Source organism: Rhinolophus hipposideros (genome assembly GCF_964194185.1).
Source record: "Rhinolophus hipposideros genome assembly, chromosome: 4".
Lineage (NCBI taxonomy): Eukaryota > Metazoa > Chordata > Mammalia > Chiroptera > Rhinolophidae > Rhinolophus > Rhinolophus hipposideros.
The window spans coordinates 49,624,698-49,650,526 of NC_138050.1; the positions used below are offsets into that span (position 1 = coordinate 49,624,698).

Here is a 25,829-nt window from a genome sequence, read left to right on the forward strand (position 1 = left end):
TAATCTACCATGGAAAGTAGGAGATTCAGAACTACAAACCAAAGTGATATAAAGCAGAGCTTTTCAGACTTTAAAGCGAGTGCAAATCCCCCAGGGACCCTGCTGTCCTGTATGTCCTAATCCAGTAGGTTTGGGGTTCTGCAGGTCTCATGCTGCCCTTGCCGCAGTCAGAGCTGAGTAACTCAGTTGAGGAAAGTTTGGACTTTCCAATCACACAAACTGGGTTCAAAACAGTGATTTCACAGGAAAACTTTGTGGCCATGGGCATTTATCTCATCCTTGTGACCCTTAATTTCTTCACCTGTGAAATGGAGACTGTACCTGGCTAATGAGGCTGTCAGATTATCAAATAGAAGATATGTGGAAACTACTAAATTCAGTGCCCATCAGAATCTCAGCACTTGATGAATGTAAGGTCCCTACCTGGTCCTTTTCCACACTGGATGTGAATGGTGTTGGCTGAGTCCTCATTTGTAGTATAGGCACCTGTGCAAAAGGGGTGTGTGTGTGTGTGCGTGTGTGTGTGTGTGTGTGTGTGTGTACATTCGTGTGTACACAAAGTTAGGGGTTAGAGACCCCAAAGAACCCAAGTGCAGACATTCGAGAAGCACTCCTGTGAAGCCATGGTTCACACAGGGTTACTTTGACTCTAAAACATCTTACAGGTGTCTTGTTTTTTTCTAATTCTTACCAGACTTAGACAAAAAAAGGCATATAGAGCTGAAGATGGACCAGGCTTTGCTGCTCATCCATAATGAACTACCTGGGACAAACTTGATTGTCTACTGGAATTCTGAACGGTGTTATCATGTAGGTATAAGTGGTCACGCTCATAATTTTATTTATTTGGGGGCTAGTTTGGTATGATCCTTGATGCTCTCATACCTGAAGCCCTCCACATATTAACTTCAGTTTTATAGGTAAGGAAACAAACAGGCTATATAATCAGAAGAAATATAATCAGGGAGAATGCCTAGCAATGAGCAACATCAGTTTCTTACCTTTTCCACTACCCATCTTTTTATTTTATTTTATTTTACTTTTATTTTATTTTATTTTTATTGGGGAATAGTGTGTTTCTCCAGGGCCCATCAGATCCAAGTCATTTTCCTTCAATCTACCGTGTTTCCCCGAAAATAAGACCTAGCCAGACAATCAGCTCTAATGTATCTTTCGGAGCAAAAATTAATATAAGACCCAGTCTTATTTTACTATAATATAAGACTGGGTCTATATGATATAACATAACATAACATAACAACATAACATAATATAACATAACAATAATAAATCTAATATAATATAAACAATATAATATATAATATACATAATAAATATAATATAATATAATTAATATAATATAATATATATCGGTCTTATATTAATTTTTGCTCCAAAAGATGCATTAGAGCTGATTGTCTGGCTAGGTCTTATTTTCGGGGAAACACAGTAGTTGTGGAGGTCACAGCTCAGCTCCAAGTTCAGTCGCCATTTTCAATCTTAGTTGCAGGGGGCGCAGCCCACCATCCCATGCGGGAATTGAACCAACAACCTTTTTGTTGAGAGTTCTCCGCTGTAACCAACTGAGCCATCTGGCCGGCCCTCCACTACCCATCTTTTAAAAAACCCAGTTCTCAGTGATAAGCAAAATTGATAGGCCGTATTTTATTTTACTTCTCTGCCTAATGCATAACCCTCTTGTTGGGCCAGAAGGGAGTGAGATACCGGGATATTCTTCAAGGGCAAGAGTGGTGAGGATAGTGGGGAGACAATGGCATTACGTTGAGGCAATGGCAGTAATTCCAGGAATCTGCCTCTCTGATGATATATATTTTTTTTTAATCTGAAGGTTTTACCCTTGTTCTAGGCCTTGTTGCTTTTTGAGGACAAGGCTATTCTTCCATGTAATAAAATATTGTTTATTTCCAAATAAAATTAAGAGCTTGAGTATACTATCTTCAGAAGAGGAATTTGATGTATAGTGTCCCCCTAGTATGAGTACCAGCTGAAAAGATGTTGCAGCAACACATGAGACTTCCTCTATTTGGTTAAACCCATTGTAAGCTTTGTAAAGCAATGTGAAACAGAGAACATTTGTAATATGAAAAAAGGGAGCACAGGAGTGGCCAGTTAGCTCAGTTGATTAGAGCTAATAACACCAAGGTTGCCGGTTCCATCCCCGCGTGGGCCACAGTGAGCTGAGATCTCCTTAAAAAAAAAAAAAAATGCATGATCTCATAAAAGTAGCAGGTTTCTAGTGTTTCCTAATCGTCCAATAAAGCAGACTACTGTTTAAAAAGAAAAGGTAGCTCGAGACAGAAAAGATTTAACCTACAAGAAGGACTGAACAAATCAACAATACCTAAATTTAAAAGCCACCAGAATCATAAATAATTCAAGAATGAGCAAAATATCTTCAGAAAGACTTAATAAAGGTCTAAAATATTTGGAAGACAAGTTGAGGGGGGAAAAGACTGTTGTCAGGTATTAGCTATAGGGTAAGTAAGAGCATCTTTAGAATAAAAAAAGTAGGATCATTGATACAAAACAGTGATGCTGGTGACATATTGAAGAATTAAAAAACAGGACAATTAACTACATAAGACTAAGTCAAGAAAAAGTTGTTAATGTAAAAGAGCTTAAAAATAATTTTAAGGAAAATATAAGTATTATATAGAAAAAACATAAATATTTCATAGAAAAATTTTTGATCTGGCCAAAGCAATTCTTACAAAAATTTATTTTAATGTTCCTAATGATAATGCTGATAATAGAAGTTGCAGCTGCTGCTTACTGAGAGCCTGCTCCATGTCTTACGTATGTTGTATCTCATTTTAATCCTCACAACAATCCAGTAGAGATATGTCTGGATCCTGCTAGTGGTGATACTGAGCCGAGATTAAAAGAAATAAAGTGACTTTTTCCTGGGTTACCCAGTTATTATATACTAGTGCTGGGACTCACTTCCCTCCATTCTCAGGATCTTGCTTTATGATAAATCAGAAAGGAAAGGGCAAATGCAAAGCTACTGAGTAGGGATCCCAAGGTTTTAGAAAGCAAACAACGTCATCCTCCAAACAAAAAGAAAAAAAAGGAAGCAATAAAAATAGTAAGTAGGTGAACTGGAAAATGAGACAAAAAATTCAAATAGGAACAGGTCAAGAGGTGATTTTAAAAAATAATAGTCACACAATTGGTTAATTATTGACACATTTAAGAGAACAATGGAAATCAATAAAATTAGAAATTAAGATATATACATAAGCACTGTAATTAAAATATTGATGGTCCGATGAACTGTTATAAGCCGATAAATTTTAAGTTCAACAGTTGATTTCCTTCAAAAAATATAATATGAAGATTAATTCAATAGAGAACAAAAATAGATCAGCAACTGATTAAAAAATCTTGAAAGTTATAATGAATTCCTCAACCTAAAAATAGGTAAAATTTTCTACATTTTCAAGTAAGTAATTCTCAATCTATATAAATTGACACTAAATATAACTAACCTCCTCCGCCCCCCCAAAAATGATGGATTGATATCTGATTTATTCTGCAGTATAGATAGAACGTTCATCTTAAAATCTGGCAAAGATATGAAAAGAAATGCAGGCCAATCTTTCTAATTAATGAGTTCAAAAATCTTTAATGAAATTCTATCGAATAGAATAAGTTAGCATATTGAAAGATTCATTTATGTTGACATATTTTTACCCTTGAGGAATTTTTAGAGCTCATATTTAAAGAAAATGATGAAATTTTAATGGGGAAATACAGGTTCAATGGAGTAACAGCCAATGCACTCTGATATGAAGACCAAACGTAGGAAAAATGGCAATACTTCCCAAATTAATTCATACATTTAACATAATTGCTGCTAATATATTAATAGATGCTTTATAGAATATGCATAAATAATCCCAAAATTTGTATGAAATAGTAAATGAACAAGAGAATCAAAGGACAGCCCAGAAAGAGAAGGGACAGTATGGAGACTTGGTGTACCAGGTAAGCTCTATTACAAACCACAATTGTTTACGTAGTCAAAAGAGAGAAATGAACACCAGGCCCAAAGTAAGTGTAAGAAGCAGAAGCTAATTCACATAAGAATTTAGCATATTACATTTAAAACCATAGGGAAAGGTATTTAGAATAATTACATACCATCTATCAAATGCTCCAAGTTTAAAAACCTTCACAAACTTACAAAGTACTAAAAAAAGCAGAGTACATTTTTAAACTAATGAAGCAATTGAAGAAATAACAAGCCAGATTAGTATTTCTATAAAACTTTAAAAACTTGTATTAAAAACAACAATATAACAAGATGAAAAGGAAAGCACTAGAACGGGGAAATATTTGATAGTTAAAAGTTTAATATTACAGCATATGAGGACAACATATTTCTGCACTTACGTTCAAGGGTATTTGGTGTCTTAAAAGATGGCTCACACCCTAGGAAACAAAATAGCAAAAGAATACTGAGTTATTTAATCTACTGATAATTTTAAAATGTAATCTTAATGCTGTGATGTCATAAATATGTAGTACATGAGCAAAAAGAAGAATGATTTTTAAATCCTGGGAAGGCTAATGAGAAATAAATACATCGTTGTAATTTTTCTTGTTTGAGTACTATTTGGCACATGTAACAAGAACCTTAAAAAGATTATTTTTTATCCAGTAATTTCGTTTTTGGAAATTTAGGGGAAGAATTTAAATGAATAAGAGCATCATGTGTAGCTCTTTTAAAACAGTATAACTTATATAAATTACATACACTTATTATAAATTATAAATATACATATGTTTCTATTATATAATTAGATAATTAAATTATTTATTTTTAAAAACAATATAATTTATATAAATTACATATAAAAAATTTAAAAAGCAGCCTAAAACTCACAGTTATAATATGTGATGGAATATAATGCAGCCATAAAAATAAACATACGCATATTGGGTAGCAGTGTGGAAGTTTGTTAAATAATCAAAACAATAGAATGCAAAATTTAATGTATGCCGTATGTGTTAATTATGTGAAAAATATACCTATGAATGCAGGTTGTACAGTTCCATAGCAACACATAGGAAAATTTTATGTGAAAATACTGAAAAAAATACTGAAATTTAAAAGTTTTTTCATAAGTATGAAAGAAAAGTCATCTTAGGGTCTTCAGTTGGATGTTCACAGCCTCTAACAACCAACAGACTTTCAAACACCTCTGACAGTTTGCTTGTGTTTTTATTTTGTAGTGTTTGCTTCAGGTGCTGGTAAATGTCTCTGGGAGCACAGAATCTGGGAAGCCCAGCATTGCAGCTACTGCTGTGAGCACCCAGCACGGATCCATCCTGCAACTAAACGACACCTTGGAAGAGAAAGAAGTTTGTAGGTTTGTGCCTGCTTTGCTATGACCTGAAGTCTGCATTTTCTATATCTATATTTTTTCTTATTTGGTTTTAACTTTTTTCTTTCAAAAAATTTTTTTCTAATCTTTCCTGGTCTGCACTTAGTAATAACCTGTCACTCGGCCTTCATGACATGATGAAAATCCAACTCCTTTTCCCCTTAATTGAATCAACTTTCTTAATTTTACCCAATCTTTTCAGGCTGGAATACAAATTTGGCGAATTCGGAAACTATTCTCTCTTGGTAAAGCATGTCCGTAATGGAGTCAATGACGTTGGTTGTGACCTAGTTGTCAATAAGAATCCAGTTGACAGTAACCTTCGTATGTATACGCTCTTTGCTGACCTTTTAAAATTTGTTTTTTCAAAGGTTTTAGTGTTTGAGTACTGTTTGTGATAGTTTGTGTAACTTAAAACCTGGATTATAGGTTGTCTATCTCATAGTTATGGTATATTTATAATGTATGTATTATCATTAGTATTTCAAATACCAAGAAAATTGTGTGACATGTAACAAAATTGTATGATATATCAACATGTTCTCTTAGTTGTTTAATTATAAAGCATAAATAAGAGAAAAAAGTTAACGTAGCAGAAAGAAACTAAAAATAGAGCAATTGACTGTGAAGTATCTGTCCTTGTTTTGGGGTTTAGGGTATAGGTTTTCTTGTATGTATCTTACATTGACAGTCCAGAGGTCGCCTTAGGTCACGAAGGGTCAATGCATTCTCTAATTACTCCACTGAATAAAATCTGTCACTCTGAGCCCCCCATTAGGTAATATAATAAGTCCCTGGGGCATTAGCAAGTACTGTTCATAGTGACACTGCGGGGTCATGTCAACAGAACATAAGAACCAATATGAAAGGGCCAACATGGGACAATTTAAGTATTAAAAAGAATAATGAATGTAATTGATGGTAACACATTGAATAAACAAAAACCACTGAATTCATTATGAGAATAAAAAGAGCACTTCCCCTCCCCTTCCCCAAACAAAAACAAAAACAATACTTTGGTTGCCTTTGGAGGTAACAGGGACACCTGATGTTAACTAGTGTGCTGTAAAATTTTCAGTTGAAAGATCTAAGCATTTATCCTGCCTTTCTTGTTTTACATTATATTTTAGGATAACCAAAGAGTCCTAGATGATGAGGGTAAATTCTTTAGAGAAGAATTCCAGCTAATAAAGGGCAGAATATTTTGCAACCCCTAATGAAATAATTGCTATAGGCAAAAATCATGAGTGGATGAAACCATCAGATGAAAAGGGACAGGCTTTCTCCAGCTGAACACATACATCAGGCATGTGGTCCGTCGCGGGAGGAGCTCCTGAAGGGGGGTGGGAAGGACACCACCACGTGGGACGTGTTCTTCCCGAGAAAGCTGAACGTGTTCAGCCTTTACAGCTAGTCTCCCACTGACAGAACATTTGGGGCATAGACGAGCAAGTTCGGTGACACCATGAGGAAGCATACTGACAGGTCTAGAACGGGAGACATCTAATAGACAACAGCTGACCTGGTGTTTAAAACAAGTCAGTCGCAGTTTACGACTAAATCAGCCTTCAGAGACATGACTCAGCCAATGCAAGGTGTGAACCTTGTTTGGATCTTGATTTGAACACACTTAACGACAAAAAATCATTTTGGGGACTAGAAAAATTTGAATATGGACTCAGGGTTAGCCCGGGAATTATTGTTGATTTTGTATGACATTGTGGTTGTATAACAAAAGGTCCATTTCTAAGAAACTTTTAATTTGGAAATAGTTTTAGACTTACAGAAGCATTGCAAAAAAGAGTTCCCCTGTATCTTTTACCCACCTTAAGGGTACCTTGTACTCCTCAATGACATAGTCGTAGTATAATTATCCCATATACAATATTGAGACCAGGAACTTAACATTGATACAGTGCTAGTTACTGATGTACAGCCTTTTCAAATTTCTCCAGTTGTCTGTTTTAATTTTTTTTTTTCCTGGTTCAGGATCCAATCCAGGATTGTACAGTGCATTGAATTCTCAGGCTACTTATCGTCCTCTAATCTAGGACGATAGATTAGATCTTTCCACAGCATTTCTTTGTTTCATGTGTTTCATGACCTTGACACTTTTGAAGAGGACTGGCTACTTATTTTGTTATTTGGATTTACTTTCTGTTTTCTCATAAGTAGGTAGAAGTAATGCATTTGTGGTAGATCATTACAGAAGTGATGTTGTGCCTTTCTCATATTAGGAGTTGTATGATGCTGATACATCTTTGACAAAAACCTTGCTTTAGAGATACATGCTGAAGATATAGGGATAAAATGACATTGTGTCTGGGATTTGCTTAAAAACATTTTAGGCCAAAAAAACACCCAAAAACCAGGAGAGTGATAATAGGTAAAGCAAAAGTGACAATACCTTGATAATTCTAGAATTTAGGTGCTGAGATATGTGGGTTAATTGTACAATTCTCTGTATTTTTGTGTGTTTGATTTTTTTTATGATGAAAATTAGCACTCCCCTCATAAAGAGTGTTGTCAGTTGTTTATAGGAAATTTAGCGTACGAACGTAGGCTTCTTTTCCCCCATGTGTTTCCATTTTTATTTGTTTGCATTTTTCATTTACAGATTAAATGTAATGATGTGACACCTTTAATGCTTATGATGACATTTTTGGTGATACTGTGTTTTCTGTTATTTTTATAGCTGTGATTATCGCCTTCCTTGTTGGTCTGGCAGTCGTCATTGCAGTGTGCCTTCTAAGGTTCTTGTTGAGGTAAGGAGGTGTTATTACGGAAGGACAAAATTGGGGAAAGTAAACTATAGAAGAAATACATTCAGAAAGGGTAGTTGGACCCTTCAAATGGCTATTGTTCTTTGATCAAATGACTGCTTACTGTGTCCACCATGCCCAGTCCAGTCCTAGGCATTAGAGATTCAGTGTAGAATTAGAGATGACCCCTGACTTCAGGGAAATGATAACCTAGTTCTAATGGATCTTTGCCTTCCAGCCTCCCAAATGACTGAAAAAGTCAAAGAAAATGCTTGAGAGATAATTATTTCCTAAAAGCATCTCATATCCTGCTTCATAGCGAATGGAAGTGGGCTGTGATGATTTTAGGAGGCAGCTGGCAAGCTGGTCTTCTCTTTCTTCTCTCCAGCTCCTTGAGCCCTGAGGCCACCCCTCTAGGCCAGCTTCCCAGCTCCTGCCAGCCTGGGCCTCTGGCAGCAGACATGGAGGGTGAGGTGCATTGCCTGTGGACCTCAGCGTGGACTCCTTCCCCCGTTAGGGTTAACAGCTTGGGGAGGGAATTATCCTCTTCTGCCTGGGTGCCAGTGATTCTGGTGAGAGTGAATTAGTACACTGGAAAAGAAAAAGAAAGTGAAATAAATCCAGGCCTGGCAAATCGCCTTTCAAAGGAAAGGTCTTTCATGTTTTAAAAGAAATGAGACTGGTTTTTCACGGGCTCAGCCTGTTAGCGTCTCAGGAAGGACCGCAAGATTTTACTGGTGAGCTGTATACAAATTGGAAGAAAGAGAACCTAGCTTTTAAGTCTGCTAGTTTGGGGAAACCCTGCCACTCTGGGGAGTTTATGCACTCTGACCATCTACCTTTGTGCATTTTAGAAATAATTCCATATAGGAGAAACCTGACTGCGTATAGGGGTAAAAGAACTACAGGGTGCTTAGAAGCAAAGTTTTACCTAGAAACTGCTTGGTGGCAACAGAGTATAATCCTAGCAGAGGTTTCATTTCTTTGAATTAAGGTATTATCTTGTCAGTCTTTGAATAAGATGCAAATACTGTTCCAGTTTATTAGGGTGCTTTCATTTGGTGCTTTTAATATGAATGGATCTGTTACATCACTTTGTAAAGTAATTGATACCTGATATCAAGCTCTTGCAAAGGGAAGAAATGCCACCTCACCCTACTGTGGAATTGAAACTTCTTTGCATGTGATTCTGCAGCCTGAGGGCAGAATGCTATATTGTTGGCAAAGCAAGAGTCCCTTGTCCTTGCCCCATCACTTTCCAGCATGCCCATGAAAGTCTTGGGAAGTTCAGGTTTGTCTGAACCAGAAAAGAATCTGAAAAAGCAGTAGGAATACAGCTTACTTGGAGAGGAAGCATATACGAGAAAATTAAGTGCTTTTTAAAATTTTTAATTTCTCTGTTTCACTTTTTTTTAGATGTCTCTATTTTAATGTTTTTCATGTGATGGTGTTATCAGTGCTGAATAAGCTAGAAATAGGAGTTAAGTTGTGGGGAAAAAGAGAAGAAATTAAAAATATATGCACTGAATATATGGATCATGTTTGGATACTGATTTGAACAATAAAACTAAGAAAAATTTATGAGACTATTTGATAATATTATGGAAATACTTACAATATTTTAAAATGTAATGGTAATACTCTAGTTATGTTTAAAAATAAAAGGAGTCCTTATCGTTTAGGGATACATACTGAAGTATTTTATGGATGAAATGATATAATATCTGGGATTCTTTAGAATAATCAGTCTAAAGAAGGCAGGGAAAGGGAGCAGTAGGTGGGAGTATAGATGAAGTAAGACTGACCGTGTGTAGATATCTGTTGAATGTGTGTGGTGGGTCCATGGAGATTCATTATACTGGTTTCTCTGTTTCTTCATATGTTTGAAATGTCCCGTGATAAAAAACTATATATATAAGGGGAAAAAATGCTATGCATTGGATAATTCAAATGTGCAAAATTTATATAAAACGTGGGTGGGGTTGTTTTTGCCAGGCTAAGATACACTTTTTCAAAGATTGTTTTCCAAGTCGAAATCTCATTTTAAAGAAAAACCAGTTAATACATTCATCTTTTATTAATCATGTAAATCAGTTTAAGATCATCTGGGTATCTTTGTGAACTAAAGTAACCTTCTAGAAAAAAGATCCCAATATATTAATTATTTGAATTACTCCAAAGTTACTTTCAAACTTTCTCAGTTTGCATACATGCATTTTATTTAGTTGTAATCAAGTCTGCATGTTGGGTTTTGGCTTTTTGTTTTTAATAGTTTGTATTTCTTTGCAGGCACAGAACCCACTTGTTACTTAAATAGCTGTATCTCATCCTGTCACAGCTGTCGTATACTGTGTTTAGTTAGTTTTGTATTGAGTGCATTTGGTGGTTTGCAGTTTTTTCCTATTCTAATTTTAATAGTATTATTAATTCTAGCTACAGGAAATAATAATCTCATTAAACCCTCACAACAACTCTTGAATGAAGGCTCTATCTTTATACCTGTTTTACGGATGAGGAACCTATGCTGTAAGAGTCAAATATTTAAAAATACTGCTGCTATAAACTTTTATTTCTACCTTTGTTTCATTAAAAAACTTTAAAATGTTTAATTCTTGGACTTGTGTGGAATATGGACTTAAATTTTCTTTCAATATGATATCCAGTCATTTTGAAAATTCTGCCAAAGAAAATAAATTAACTAAGCCATTTATTTATTTACAGTTTGGATGACTTTAATAATTGGATTTCTAAAGCAATAAATTCTCGGGAAACTGATCGCCTCATTAATTCTGTGAGTGACTAGAATGCATCTTATATGGTCTGGGTGGTTTTCTATATTTGGACTCTATAATTTCCTATTTAATAATCTTTATTATCTGGCTTAATTAATCTTGTTTATATTATGGAAGGCCAGGCCATGTGTCCTGTATTCTTATTAGAGAGCAGCCTTCTCTCAGCTCCCGTGAAGGGCACTGTCCCCTTATATTTCTTCATTGAGGCTGGAACGCGGGCTGTCCTGTGATGTCCGCAGTGGCAACATTTTTCTCTGCAGCCAGCACTGTTGAATCGATCCAATTACGTTTAGAGTGTCAGTATTAAAACAAAAGAGACATCAGTATTGAATCCATAAATGCGATGGTCTACTGAGATGATTAAACATATTACTTGTGTTAATAAGTTCATTATGGACATATTTGCTTGTACGCTTGTACCAGATGCACATATGGACCAGGTCTCTGTGGTCCTTTATCGTCATGGTTACTGCAAGCTCCGCAGGCAGCGCGCATGCGCGCGCACACACACACACACACACACACACACACACACATACACGCACAAAATAAAGTGAAAAAACAAACCTCTAGATGGGATCTTTACAAAAACAAATTAAAATATTATTCAGAACAATGATCTGTAGCTTTCCACTCTGTTAATTTCTTCCCTAAAATACAGAAAAATGTCCTTTGCTCCTTAGCATTATGAATTGTCCTGTCTTTCTCTCTCTCTCTGCAGGAGCTGGGTTCCCCAAGCAGGGTGGACCAGCTCGGAGGCGACGCCCAACCAGAAGCCTGGCGTGCGTCTGCTGTGCGCCTGCGCCTCCACTCTGTGGACACGTTCAGGGGGTACGTGGGCCTGTCTTGTAACACGTTGGGCACAGGCACCCTAGGATGACATGTTTGCACATAAACACACTTGTCACTTAACGTATTTTATATATCTTTTAATTTCAAGGGTAGAAAGGATTTGTTGCAGTAAAAATAAATCCGCAGCCTCTCCTTACTTGAAAACTGTCACGATAGCCCATGTAGTATGTTGCTAGAAAGGAGTAGTGGGACAAGGCCAAAACCAGTTTCCACTGGTATGTAGCTTCTGCTGGATTTAGGTCATTTACACTGGGCAGTAGCTGGGCAGTAGCTATACGTGGGGCCCCCATGTCTGTCTGCACCTCCATACCTGGTCAGTAGTTTGGCAAATGAGAAGATGCACCACTCTAGACATGAAACACCAGCACACAAAAGAGTTCCCATCCTTCACCACTGACAGTAAATTGTCATAATCTTAGAGTTCTGGTAGAAGAATGATGGCTGGGACCAAACTCTGATAATAAAGTGTAAAACTATATAGCTGAAAATAAATATCTAGGTATCAGGTCTTTCATTTCTACCCTCCGGGGTCTTTTAAACTCCAGTGATAACCTTATAATTCTATCCCAGCCTCCTCAGAACTCTGAGTGCTCTCAGGGTGTATATTTCAAGCCAGGCAATAATAACAACAATCATAACAACAATCATAATAATAATAACAATTGCTAACAATCTTTGAATTCTCACTATGTGCTAGGCACTGTTCTAACTTGTCTTTATTTACTCAACAATTTGATGAGGTATATACTTTTAATATGCCTGTTTTACAGATGAAGAAATTGAGCCACAGAGTTAAGTAACTTACCCAAGTCCACTCAGACTGAGTGAGACAGCCAAGATTTGATTCTAGGTAGTTGGGCTCCAGGGTCCCCACAAATTACCTCATTAACATAGGAAAGTCTTCATTTCCCACATTCTACAGAATTAGCATCAAGCAATAGCATATTCAGAATTGACTTTATTGTTTTTTTCTTTCCGATTCTCATTGCCCCTTCTGGAGATGAGACGTTCACAGACAGACAGGACCTAACATTTATTAAGTACCTAAAATGTGCCAAGCCCTGGCTGGGCGCAATAATATACATTACTGTCCTTAATAGTCCCAGCAGCCCCCATGTGAGGTATGTTCCCTCTTTCACAGAGAAGCATGCTGAGGTACGTAAGTGATGGGAGCCTTGCCCAAGGTCTTACGACTAGTTAGAGGGAAGGAACCCAGATTGGAACCCTCAGCTTTCACTGTAGTGACTGTATGCCTTCTACTACAGTTCTTGAACCTTAGACACCTAAAAATTAGCACAAAATTGAGCAGTTAGAAATGTTTTGCTTTGTTTTCAAGTTACAAAGTTTAGTGTCAGTGTAAGTTTTTCTTAAGACGTCATCACGTTGGAAGTGTTGGCAGCAGAAGGACTTTAGTGTAGTGTCCTAATTATAATGACCAGAAGTAATAGTTTATTGCTCTTTAAGTGTCATCTTGTGTCATGACTGCACCTTGTGAGTATGAGTGTGTCTATGGCAGCTGGGCCATTCCTTGTCACTTGCGTAAGCCCTGAAAGCATGCTTTCTTGCTTTACAGACTAGCTCTTATCCTCATGGTCTTCGTTAATTATGGAGGAGGAAAATATTGGTATTTCAAACACGCGAGTTGGAATGGTAAGATATTTGCTGAAGGTAGCACTGATTACATGGGAGAATCACTCAGCATCCCCAGGAGCTCCAGAGATGAGGCCCCAGCAGCTTCCTCTGAGCCGCCAAGCTCCTGTCTCCATAGAATGACCTTTGGATTATTCTGTGAGCCTTTTAGTTTTGTTTTGCCTTTTATGTGTTGTGGCTCTGTAATGCCTGGCTATTAACAACATGCAGACTCCAAAGATCTCTACTGTCGGGACTCTGCAGAAGATGTTAAGATCTTAGCTGTAAATGATCCTTGTCATATCCTGGATGTGCCTTTCAGTACAGCCAGGTCATGCCGTCTAAGACTCCTGGTCCTTCTTGGGGTGCCATTGACCTGAGGTTGGTGTGGGTGGTCCTGAATAATAGCTGTGAATCTGGCTCAGTGGTTGGTTTAAGAATGGATTTTGAATAGTGCTGCTTAAATAATAAACTTGTTGATAAACTTCTACGAGGTTGGATAATTAAGTTCACGAACTCATCCTAGAAAAAGTGCTACATACCTCATTGCTAAATATCACTATGGTCACCTTTGAAATACCCACCTTGGGAAGCTACGCACTGATGCCAGCACTTAGTCTACCCTTCAAAGCAATTTTGGAACTCTTTTCCTGGAATGGCCATTAGAGCTGTTGTTGTATTATCCTTGATGTCCTGAATGTCATCAAAATGCCTTCCTTTCAACATTTACTTCATCTTCGGGTAAAGAAAGAAGTCATTGGGGCCAGATCAGGTGAGTAGGGAGGGTGTTCCAATACAGTTATTTGTTTACTGGCTAAAAACTCCTTCACAGACGGTGCCTTGTGAGCTGGTGCATTGTTGTGATGTAAGAGCCATGAATTGTTGGTGAAAAGTTCAGTTCGTCTAACTTTTTCACGCAGACTTTTCAGCACTTCCAAATAGTAAACCTGGTTAACTGTTTGTCCAGTTGGTACAAATTCATAATGAATAATTCCTCTCATTTCAAAAAAGGTTAGCCACGTCGTTGCCACAAGTTCGCGAACTTAATTGTCAGATCTCATAGTGTGGTTCTCCTGGGCCCAGTTACATTCTTACTTTCCATATATATGAGAACATAATGGGGCCATTCCAGGTTTAGGAATTATTTACCTTCTGGAATCCTTTTCCTTACTCTTTGTGCCTTTGTTTTTCTGCAGGACTGACAGTGGCTGACCTAGTATTCCCATGGTGAGTTGGCACTCTACCATCAGCTCTTCCGTAGGTCATCTCCAAGTTATTCTTTTCAGCTGATGCTGGAGCCTTTCTCTGAGACCAGCCTTGAATTCTGGGCCTCATGCCTGTGTCACTCACAGGTCTCTGCTGTTATGAGGTCTTTCTGAAAGTTTGTTGCTGAATAATTCCTATACATGGCATACTGCTTATCTAAAACATGTGCGTATAAAAGATGAGTGATTTCAGAGGGAATGTTTTGTTAGTGTAGATATTATATACAAGATCCTGGAATTGTGCAGGAAATCGTAAATTCTGAATATATAGTTAAATTCCACTAATCCTGAAAATAAGTATAAAAGTCATATTTCCTAAAAGAAATGCAGTATATTGGTATCAGGGAATTCTGGTAAGTATATAACAGGGCAATGATATTAAATTAAAATTTAGGGTAATAGTAGGGTAACCAAACTCTATCCCTGATCATGTGAGGGACCCTGACCTCCTTACAGTGTGGAATTTGTGTCTTTTCTGTGACACTTTAAGCAATTTTGCTCCATCATTAGGAAGTAGTCCTGGCTACTGGTTTATGTCTTTGGTCCCTTGTGTTTCATTACTAATATGAACTCAGGGAGGGCGTCTGGGGGTTCTTTTTTGAGATGAGTTTGGGTAGGAGGGAGTTTTACATGCCTGCAGACCTGGTATTTATTTATGTATAGTCTCTGTGAGGTTCCTCTGCAGGAAAGGGGCGTGGTGCCTGTTCCTGTTCCTAGAGGTTTTTAATCTGATTAGGTGACCTAAGAAAGGAAGCCAGGGGACACCAAGCAATGCAGCAAGAGCAACTGTCATCTCTGTTAACCCCTTGCCAAATGATTAGAAAATTTACTATTCCAACTTTTTTTTTTAAGAGGTAATTTAGTATAGTAAAAGAAAAGGAAAATAGTACAGCTTTCACTCTTTCAGGATCAAGAGTGAATTTAGAAATGATTGAAATGTGTGGTTTGTTTCTCAAGCGCTGAGGGCGTGCGAATCTATCAGGTTATTTGGATCGTAGCATCTTCACCATCATTTGTCTCTGATAACTAAATGGGACAGTTGTCCTTGGAAATTGCACTTAATACTGAATAATTTCCTCCTGAGACAGGATTGAAGGTGCACAAACCTTACAACCTCACAGGGTTACATTCGGATATTTCCTTCACTATTAACCCGATGTCATTTCAGTAATTGGCTACTTTAAAAAGTCAGTTGCAAAAAAAAAAAAAAAAGTCAGTCGCTTCATCTATGTAGTAGATTATAACATATTAATGATATATAGACAAAAAACATTGGAAATGGCCACATAGTAATAGCTGGGTTTTTTTTCCTAGGTTTGTATTTATTATGGGATCTTCAGTTTTTCTATCAATGACTTCCATACTGCAGCGAGGATGTTCAAAAATCAGACTGCTGGGGAAAATTGCATGGAGGAGTTTCCTGTTAATCTGTATAGGGGTTATCATTGTGAACCCCAACTATTGCCTTGGTCCATGTAAGTATTTTTCCCCTCAGGTTGAAATACAGGAACTACATATTGTAATTCGAAAGAAGTAGAATTCTTCCATCTCAAGTACCTGCAAAAAAGAACAGGTATTAGGAAAGTATGTGTAATGCTTGTATAACTTTGGGCATTTTTATTGTTATCTTGGACTTTTAGACTTGGGAGGAGCCTCCCAGATCACCCAACCCTTCTGTTGTGCAAAGGAAGCCTGAGGCCATGAGAGATTGAAGTGCTTTTTCCCGATTAGCTAAGTGTAGTTAAGGACAGAGTAGGGAGCAGACCAGATCACCCGGTGCTCACGCTACCCTCCTGCCACTTTGTGGTTTCAACTTTTTTTTTTTAAACTTTTATTTAAGTGTGTTTTTCCAGGACCCATCAGCTCCAAGTCAAGTAGTTGTGTCAATCTAGTTGTGGAGGGTGCAGCTCACTGGCCCATGTGGGGATCGAACCTGCAACCTTGTTGTAAGAGCACTGCGCTCTAACCAACTGAGCTAACTGGCCGCCCCCCACCATCAACTTTCATAATAAAGCTATTGTATGTTAGTTCAAGAATTCACCTTTGTCACCACCTGTATGTCAGCTGGGTTACTAGGAAGGAATGACATCTCTGTCATTGTTTTAGCAGTGTGAGGGAGACAGGAAAGCTGAGGCAAGGATGTAAGCTCTGTGCTTGGTACCACAAGCAGTGATTGATGTCTTCAGGGGGCTTCAAGGGGCTTACAGTGTCGTTAGCAAAGGAGGACATAATTATTAGATAACAGCCAAATGAAACTCCTCAGACAAGAAGCAGTAAGACTTTAGGCATTAGACTCCCCAGTGGGGGTCACAAGGGAGGGTGTCACATAAAAGTTGATTCGATGGATCTCTAAAAGTGGGCCACTGCTCCCAGAAAGATACATTATAGGGTTCATTATTGGGTTATACTCTTCCAGTGATACAGTCATGTAGCCTGTAGAGTCAGTCGGTGGCCTTGTTAGGTCTGCAAGTTCCTCACGGATGTGAGAATTGAATCTAATCCTAATGGGAAAGGGCCAGGAAATGAACTTCAGGGTCAGGGGTTGTCCTTGCTTCATCCCCACACCTAAGGAAGACACTTCTGTTTTCATCCCAGTCTCCCAGCTGACCACTTTCTGCTATGAGTTTGAGCCATGTCTCCTGACCATATGTAGTATTTCCATCTAAGAGCTTAAAAAAGTCTTACTCAGGTGCCATATAGGTGTGTCTTCCCCTTTAGAAAAAAGTAATTCTGTCTTGGGAGGAAATGAGAAGTGCTGGCTAACCTTTGCTTAACTTTTACCTTCTGCAGTGTCTTGGGATAAGGTGCGAATCCCTGGGGTGCTCCAGCGGCTGGGTGTCACTTACTTTGTGGTTGCCGTGTTAGAGCTCATCTTTGCAAAACCTGTGCCTGACAGTTGTGCCTCGGTAAGGAACCTTATTTTAAAAAAAAGACGGGGGGTAGAATATCAGTATATAGTTTTCAGAACTCTCTTTAGTTCTGAATGTAATGTTGTACTTCAGTAAACTCTTTAACTCTTAGTGGAATGCATTATTTTTTCCTTCAATTAGTTATTTTTATTTTGTCTTTATATCAGTCATTTTTATTGTGGTAAACAACACATAACATGAGATGTTCCCTCTTAACAAATCTTGGTGTACAGTAATCAAATGTATATGGATGACATTAAATAATATCAGCATCTTTTAGTTTGTTGGTTCAGTTTCTTGAGGCATGACTGCAAATTTTTCAAATTCCTTGTGGTATAAGATATATGCAAAAACTCACATAAATAGCCATATCTATACAAAGGTTACACAGGTTTAACTTGGAGAAAAGGTATCAAGCTAGGGTATGGGAGAATGTCAGTATATCCTTGGCTATTTCTTCTTTGTAAGAAGTATGTGAAAGAGTCACCTCTTTTGTGATTACTTTCTATCTTGCCATAAATTGCTGAATTTAGCCAGGTGACAGCTATTTTTTTTCCCCAATGGGGGTAAAAATTCAGGTGGAAATGTTTAAACTCTTCCCTTTGGGGTCCTACTTAACAATAAGTTGAGCTGTATTTTCTAGCTTCTTTCTGTACATGTAACTAGCAAATTCATCATCAACTCTCAGGTTTTCTTGTGTCTTCCTGTAATGATTGCTGGGTTATATGTTCTTGGAGTGCGTTTAATCATTACTCTTTTACCCCCCTGCCCTCCCCATCGGCGTATCCGTACCCTCTATGGTAGATTTCCTTAAGGTGAAGTGAGACTAGACCTGTGCAGGTGAACGAGGGCTTGGTTAGCCACCTGTGGGAGCTGAGGGGCTGCAGAGGCTCGTCCACTGGAGCAGTGGGTTGGGTGGGACACCAAGAAAAGGTGGGTTGCACCTTTCTTCCTTCAATTAGAATAGCTCCAAAAGTTTAAATTTCATTTTCCTCTTAAAATTTGTGTTTGTTTTTTTTTAAAAAAGATTTTATTGGGGGAGAGGAACGGGACTTTACTGGGGAACAGTGTGTACTTCCAGGACTTTTTTCAAGTCAAGTTGTTGTTCTTTCAATCTTAGTTGTGGAGGGTGCCGTTCAGCTTCAAGTTGTCCTTTCAGTCTTAGTTGTGGAGGGTGCAGCTCAGCTCCCAATTGCTGTTGCTAGTTGCAGGGGGCGCAGCCCACCATCCCTTGCGGGAGTTGAACCGGCAACCTTGTGGTTGAGAGGACGCGCTCCAACCAACTGAGCCGATCATCCGAGAGCTCAGCGGCAGCTCAGCTCAAGGTGCCTTGTTCAATCTTAGTTGCAGGGGGCGATGCCCACCATCCCTTGCAGGACTCGAGGAGTCCAACCGGCAACCTTGTGGTTGAGAGCCCACTGGCCCATGTGGGAATCGAACCTGCAACCTTCGGAGTTAGGAGCATGGCACTCCAACCGCTTGAGCCACTGGGCTGGCCCCTTAAAATTTGATTTTTAACTTCTTTTTTTAGAACAGCTTTAATGAGATAATATTTCACATACCATGAAACTCACATTTGATGTGTACAATTCAGTGATATTTAGTATATTCAGAGTTTTGCAGTCATTACCACTGTCTAATTCTGTAACATTTTCATTACCCCAAAAGAAACCCTGTTCTCACTATTAGCCACTTCTCTTCCCTCCCAAGTCCCCCAGCCCTAGGCAACTCCTAATCTGCTTTCTGTCTATAGATTTGCCTGTTTTGGACATTTCATGTAAATGGAATCGTAATATATAGCTTTTTGTGTCCGGCTTCTTTCACTTAGCATAGTATTTTTCAAGATTCAAGATTTATCCACGTTGCACCATGTATTACTTGATTTCTTGGTGGATAACATTCTCTTTTGCGAATGCACCACATTAGGTATCTACTCATGGATACCTAATGTGGTGCATTCAAATGATGGACATTTGACTTGTTTTCACTTTTTGGCTATTATGCATTGTAACGATTCTATATACATGGTGTACAAGTTTTTTGTGAACATCTGTTTTCAATTCTGTTGGGTAAAGGAATAGAATTGTTCATTGATTTCTTTTTAATGTTTTACTGTGGTATTTAATAGAGAGGGAACATCTAGACCTCATAATACATATGAAATAACCATGCATTTATTTTTATACTAGTATCGTAAAGTCCTAGAGAAGAATCCCAGGGAATTTCCCAAATATATATACTGCATATTAGTTCCCATTCTACTTGCATTTAGTTTGCATATGTTTCTTTATGCCCCTCACTCAGGAGAGAAGGTGCTCTTTTCTTCAAGACATTATATCTAGCTGGCCCCAGTGGCTCTTCATTTTGATGCTGGAAAGCATTTGGCTGTCCTTGACATTCTTCTTACCTGTTCCTGGATGCCCTACGTAAGTGAACCCGTATAGGTAATCCCTTTTTGCATGTCATTTTCTGGCAAGTCACAGTTTCTGGGGCTATATGAGTACTTTCAAATTTTCCAAGTCAGAGGAATCCTCTTCCACTCTTCCTTCTCCTTGAGGCATACTTTGTATTGGGAGAGGAGTTTTGTGTGTGTCCAGAGGAGTGTCTCCATGAGGTTTGTTCAGGGTCAGTTTGAGTGGACATTGGGCCTCTGAGCCTTAACATGGGGGGCTGTCAAGAGAGCACTGGTGAGAGTTCATGGAGCTGGAAGGGTTTCCAGGCTTGTGTATGTTTGAGGCTCTTTGCTGGGCTGCGTACACAGCCAGTATGTATCCCTATCCCTTCTGAAGTCTTGTCAGTTAAGTATGTGCTCTCCCCTCCGCAGTGGCTATCTCGGCCCTGGTGGCATTGGAGATCTGGGGAAGTATCCGAATTGTACTGGAGGAGCTGCTGGCTACATTGACCGCTTGCTTCTGGGAGACGATCACCTTTACCAGCACCCTTCCTCGACTGTGAGTGACGCTGCTTGCACTTAGAACTGAACACTTAGGAGCTCTTAAGGGAAGGGAAGTAGAAAGGGCTGGCCAACTTGAAACTGTCCATTTAATAAACTATGCCGGGAACCAATTTTTATTTGAAAATCGGCTGGTAAGTGAGGATGCATTGTAATATCAAATGTGTAGCAGCGTGTTTTTCTGTGTGTCTCGGGCTTTTCTGTGTGTCTCGGGCTTTTCTATGTGTCTCGGGCTTTTCTGTGTGTCTCGGACTTTTCTGTGTGTCTCGGGCTTTTCTGTGTGTCTCGGGCTTTTCTGTGTGTCTCGGGCTTTTCTGTGTGTCTCGGGCTTTTCTGTGTGTCTCGGGCTTTTCCTGACAGCAGACTGAGACAGGGATTCATGTGCAGCACGTTTATCAGGCAGTCCTTTGGGGATCAACATCTGCCCGGGAAGGAAGGGCAGAGGGAGTAGTTGGACTGCATTGCAGTCGCAGGAAGGCCTCAGCTAATCTCCTAGTGGGCTGGGGTGGCCCTTCAGAGTCATTCTTAATTGAGGTGAGGGATCAGGCCCTTAATATCCCTGGTTGGATGTGGACTGCCCCCAGCAAGCGGGGATAACTCCTGGAGAGGCAGCTTTCTTAAGGACAAATACAGAAGACAGACTTGGCCGAGAGCTACTGGCCATTCATATTTCTAACATCTGGGGAACAAGGCTTTAGTCCTCACAGGGGTGGGGTGGGGGGCATACCTGGGTGGTATCCACTACACTGTTTATTTCCAAATTTCTACTGTTTCTACAATAACATTTATTTTATAATGAAATAATACAGATGTATTTTTAAATGTTATTTACCTTAAAAGAAAATAAGAAGCTGTTGATGTGTTACAATAGGGTTGACCAAAAAGAATCCACTTGAAAATTATGACGACATTATATATAGTGTTTGAAACTGGTTAGGGGTGTGTTGTGTCACTAGGCATGTCCCCTGAGCCACCTGAAGTAGAAGTGGCTGCACTGGACCATGACTCATCCTTGAGCTCTGTGTTCCCTTGTGAAGTGTCACACACCACACACTTTCTTGGCCAGAAATATTCTGCCTGCAATCCCCACAGGTTGGCAATGGAGTTCTGCAGCTAAAGCAAACATATTGAATATTAGGGTGTCTTCAAGTTTGTATTTGGTCTATGGGTTGCTTGTGTGGATTTCCGTGGTCACTGACTGAGTGCTGCCCTCTTGTTCTGTTTTGTTAAGGTGCTTTATCACACCACGGTGGCCTACGATCCAGAAGGAATCCTAGGGACCATCAACTCCATCGTGATGGCATTTTTAGGAGTTCAGGTATTTGTTGATTTCATTCAGATACATTTCTTCTGACTGTGATTATTGCTTCATCACTAATTCAAAAAATTATTTCATTAAAATAGCTCATTGAAAGTCTATCATTTGTATATTACAGATCTAATAACTTCCATGTATATTTGACAGATTGCCATAACTAGAAGTTGCTAAAATTCACATTCAAATAATTAGGTATAATTTCTATATTCTCAAAAGAAAGTCTTATTGTTCATATGGATTATCTTAGAAATGGAGGCACAGCAGTTTCTGGAAAAAGATTTCTCTACTAGACTGTGCAGTGTTTGGGTACTGGTGACGCGGTGAAGCCACCATGTCAGTTGTGTACACTTTACATTGTTTCAGGTTATGCATATTTTTATGCTAAAGTTAATACAGGTGATTCTTGGTTTATCTCATATGCAGTTTCATTTTAATTCTGAACAGTCTAGATTTTCTTAAAGTTCTTATTGGTGGTTGAAAGCATTGTTTGAGGGGAGCTGACAGAAAGGAAAAAAATGCGTGAAGCAGTCAGTGCTAATGGAACTCTCTGTGATGATGAAAATAGTCGTCTGTACTGTCTGTGTGGCTACTGAGTACTCATAATGTGGCTAGCATGACTGAGGAACTGAATTTCTAATTTTATTTCTTTTTTTAAAGAAAAACAATTCTTTTCTTTTTTAAATTAGGGAATACTAGGGACAGTGTGTTTCTCCAGGGCCCATCAGCTCCAAGTCTTATCCCTCAATCTAGTTATGGAGGGCACAGCTCAGCTCCAAGTCCAGTCGCCATTTTCAATCTTAGTTGCAGGGGGCGCAGCCCACCATCCCATGTGGGAATTGAACCGCCAACCTTGTTGTTGAGAGCTCGCGCTCTAACCAGCTGAGCCGTCTGACCACCCCTCTGGAATCGCAGCAGCAGCTCATTTGTCTTCAGTCTAGTTGTGGAGGGCACAACTCACTGGCCCCTGTGGGAATCGAACCGGCAACTCTGCCATTCAGAGTTTGCACTCTAACCAACTGAGCCACCTGGCCGCCCAATTTTATTTCATTTTTAATTAAATTAAATTGTAAGTAGTTGCATGTGGCCAGTGGCTCCTATAACGGGTAGTCAGGTCTAAAGGGTATACATCTTAGTGATTAATGTCATGTTTAGAGTACCACCTTTGTCTTTGTGGCAGTTCACAGTTTACACACATCCATTCAATCCCTACACACGCACTAGGGGAATGTGCACCTGCGGGAGCCCCTGGCCTGAGGTTAAGAGTGCAGACCTGGTGCACACTGCCTGGGTTCAAACCCAGCTCGGCCACTTACTGGCGGGGTAACCTTGCGCCCAAGGTTACTTGACCCCTCTGTGCTTCAATAGCACCTAATTCATAAAGGTGAGAAGAGGATAAAATAACTTAATTCATGTAAAGTTCTAAGAACTGGCACATACAAGACATTCATAAAATTTAGCTGTTATTATAAATAATTAACATTTTCTTACACGTTGATGTTTTCAGAAATTAATTCCTAATTTGGGGGGAATTTTATGCAAAGTTCAGATTTTACTGTTTTTAAAATGTTTTCCTGCCTCCAGTTCCACCCCTGTCCCCGTCCCTCTTCTGTAACTGCTTCCAGACTAGGCTGTCCAGCAGGCCAGTCTGAATTGGTCACTTGATACTTTTGGGCGCAGGGGAGCATAACTTTGGTTGGCTCCCCATCACCTATGGGAGAAAGCCTGTGCCTCGTAGTGAGACCTATGTGCCTACCTGCCTGCCACCTTCCTGCCCGCCCCACCCTCCTGCCTGTCTGAATTACCTATAGCACCCAGGGATGCTGGGCTTTTTCACCTGTTTTTGACATGTTTCTGTGCATGCTGTTCCATCTGCCTGAACACTCTTCCTGCTTTATGCTCATAGCCTCACCTTGACCGCCCTTCTTCTATAACATCTCTCCCTCCCCACCCAGTGGTCCCATGGGCCTCTCACCATCTCCATGAGTCAAGGGCAGTGGTGACGTGCCATTCCTCTTTGTAATCCCAGGGTTCTAGCAGTGGGCCTGGCAGAAGAGTCTGTGAGTGACGAAGACAGTGGATGGATATGAAATAAGAATATACCTTAAGATATGAAATAAGAAAGGTGACTCTCTTGGTCATACTGCGTTTTCTTTTCCAGGCAGGAAAAATACTCTTGTATTACAAGGATCAGACCAAAGACATCCTGGTTAGATTCGCTGCTTGGTGTTGTTTTCTAGTAAGTAAGCAACATTTCTCATTAAAATTCCTTTTCTTTTACACACACACGTATTTCAAAGACAAAGATGCTCAGCAACACGGGTCTATCAGCTGTCACCACATCACAACAGGTAGCAGTCTTCACTTCAGTAACAGCGAGGAACAAATCTTTACACCTAAATTCTCAGGTTCACTTTCTTAGAAAAATGTCTTTACATGTAAGTCAGTGTCTGCCATCAAATAGCCAGCCAGGAAGGCTTGAAGAAGTGGAGCTGAGGTGTGGGTTCTGGCCGGGAACCATACCAGAAAGACCAGGCAAAGAACAGGTTTCCAAACACCGGCTTCCAAATGTGCAGGTGACAAGAGTTGTAAGATTGACTGTTCCTTTTACTCCTGACCTTGCCATCGTGTTGCCTCTCAGGACTCACTCTCATTTATCAGTTACTTTACCTTCAACTCAGAGGAACGCTGAAACAATATGTTTTGGAGAATATTTTTAGTTACACATCTTAAAAATATTTTTCCAGTTCAGAGAACAAAATAACAGACACAATTTTCAGCCCTCCCTGAATAATTAAATAACTAATATTTTTCAGTTTTGGAACATGTTGTTTTTGAGATGATACGTAAGACATTTTTAACATCTTTATCCCTTGTTATAGGGGCTTATCTCTGTTGCTTTCACGAAAATTTCTGAAAATGAAGGCTTTATTCCAGTAAACAAAAATCTCTGGTAGGTATAGAACACGGCATCATTTGAGTGGTGAGTCGTGCTCACACGGGTGCGCCCCCAGGAGCACTGAGACACCTCGTTCACCCCCTAGGTCCATTTCATACATCACTACGCTCAGCTCCTTCGCCTTCTTCATCCTGCTCCTCCTGTACCCCATTGTGGATGTGAAAGGACTGTGGACAGGAGCCCCATTCTTGTACCCAGGTAAGTCACCTCTAACCCGAAGGGAGGCAGTGATGGTGACCAGAGACCAGCTGAGCATTCCCAGTGCTGGGGCCTTGACCCATGGCCCTGGTGGCATGTTTCCACGCTGTGGGCTGAGGGAGAAAGTGGCAGAGGCCACGCAGTCCCAGGCTACACAGCACGTCCCTGGCCTGTTCCCAGGCAGTCCACCCCATTTTACCCACTAAGACAGTGTTACAAGCTCCACTTGTTTCCTCAGGCAATACCAAATTATAGAGGATCAGAAACAACCCGGGGCATATCATCCAGTTTCTGGATGATTCAGAAATGGGGCCACCCTTTCTTTCTTAATGTAACTGCACGTCCTTACAGATGATGCATAAGAAATATCAAGAGACATTATCAAGAGACAAACAGATGGTTTAAATGCGGTTCTACCTGCAGACTGACAGACCAGATCATTTCAATGGCTCATTTCAGCCCTCTGATTCTAGTAATAGCTACTTTCTTTGGACCTCAAGTTTTCTATGAGAAAATATAAGTTAATAATTTTTTTTAATTGGGGAATATTGGGGAACAGTGTGTTTCTCCAGTGCCCATCAGCTCCAAGTTGTTGTCCTTCAATCTAGTTGTGGAGGGCGCAGCTCAGCTCCAAATCCAGTCGCCATTTTCAATCTTTAGTTGCAGGGGGTGCAGCCCACCATCCCATGTGGGAATTGAACTGGCACCCTTGTTGAGAGCTTGTGCTCTAACCAAGTGAGCCATCCGGCTGCCCCTCCAGCAGCTCAGTGGCAGCTGGTTG

The 25,829-nt window shown here is 39.5% G+C and overlaps 1 protein-coding gene across 2 annotated transcripts in view; it reads left to right on the top strand.

Annotated features, from left to right (window-relative positions):
• Positions 1-25,829, top strand: part of HGSNAT (heparan-alpha-glucosaminide N-acetyltransferase) — a gene marked incomplete at its 5' end in the record, with an annotated part of 32,080 nt that overhangs the window by 3,463 nt on the left and 2,788 nt on the right. For both annotated transcript variants that reach the window (XM_081046801.1, XM_081046800.1), the window contains 16 exons: positions 695-810; positions 5,263-5,399; positions 5,617-5,738; positions 8,110-8,179; positions 10,898-10,967; positions 11,690-11,799; positions 13,394-13,470; positions 14,646-14,676; positions 16,029-16,189; positions 17,505-17,620; positions 19,928-20,049; positions 20,448-20,574; positions 21,808-21,894; positions 24,053-24,130; positions 24,774-24,844; positions 24,936-25,048. In XM_081046801.1, the coding sequence (XP_080902927.1) occupies positions 695-810; positions 5,263-5,399; positions 5,617-5,738; positions 8,110-8,179; positions 10,898-10,967; positions 11,690-11,799; positions 13,394-13,470; positions 14,646-14,676; positions 16,029-16,189; positions 17,505-17,620; positions 19,928-20,049; positions 20,448-20,574; positions 21,808-21,894; positions 24,053-24,130; positions 24,774-24,844; positions 24,936-25,048 (1,608 nt within the window). The remainder of the gene's footprint in view (positions 1-694; positions 811-5,262; positions 5,400-5,616; positions 5,739-8,109; positions 8,180-10,897; positions 10,968-11,689; positions 11,800-13,393; positions 13,471-14,645; positions 14,677-16,028; positions 16,190-17,504; positions 17,621-19,927; positions 20,050-20,447; positions 20,575-21,807; positions 21,895-24,052; positions 24,131-24,773; positions 24,845-24,935; positions 25,049-25,829) is intronic.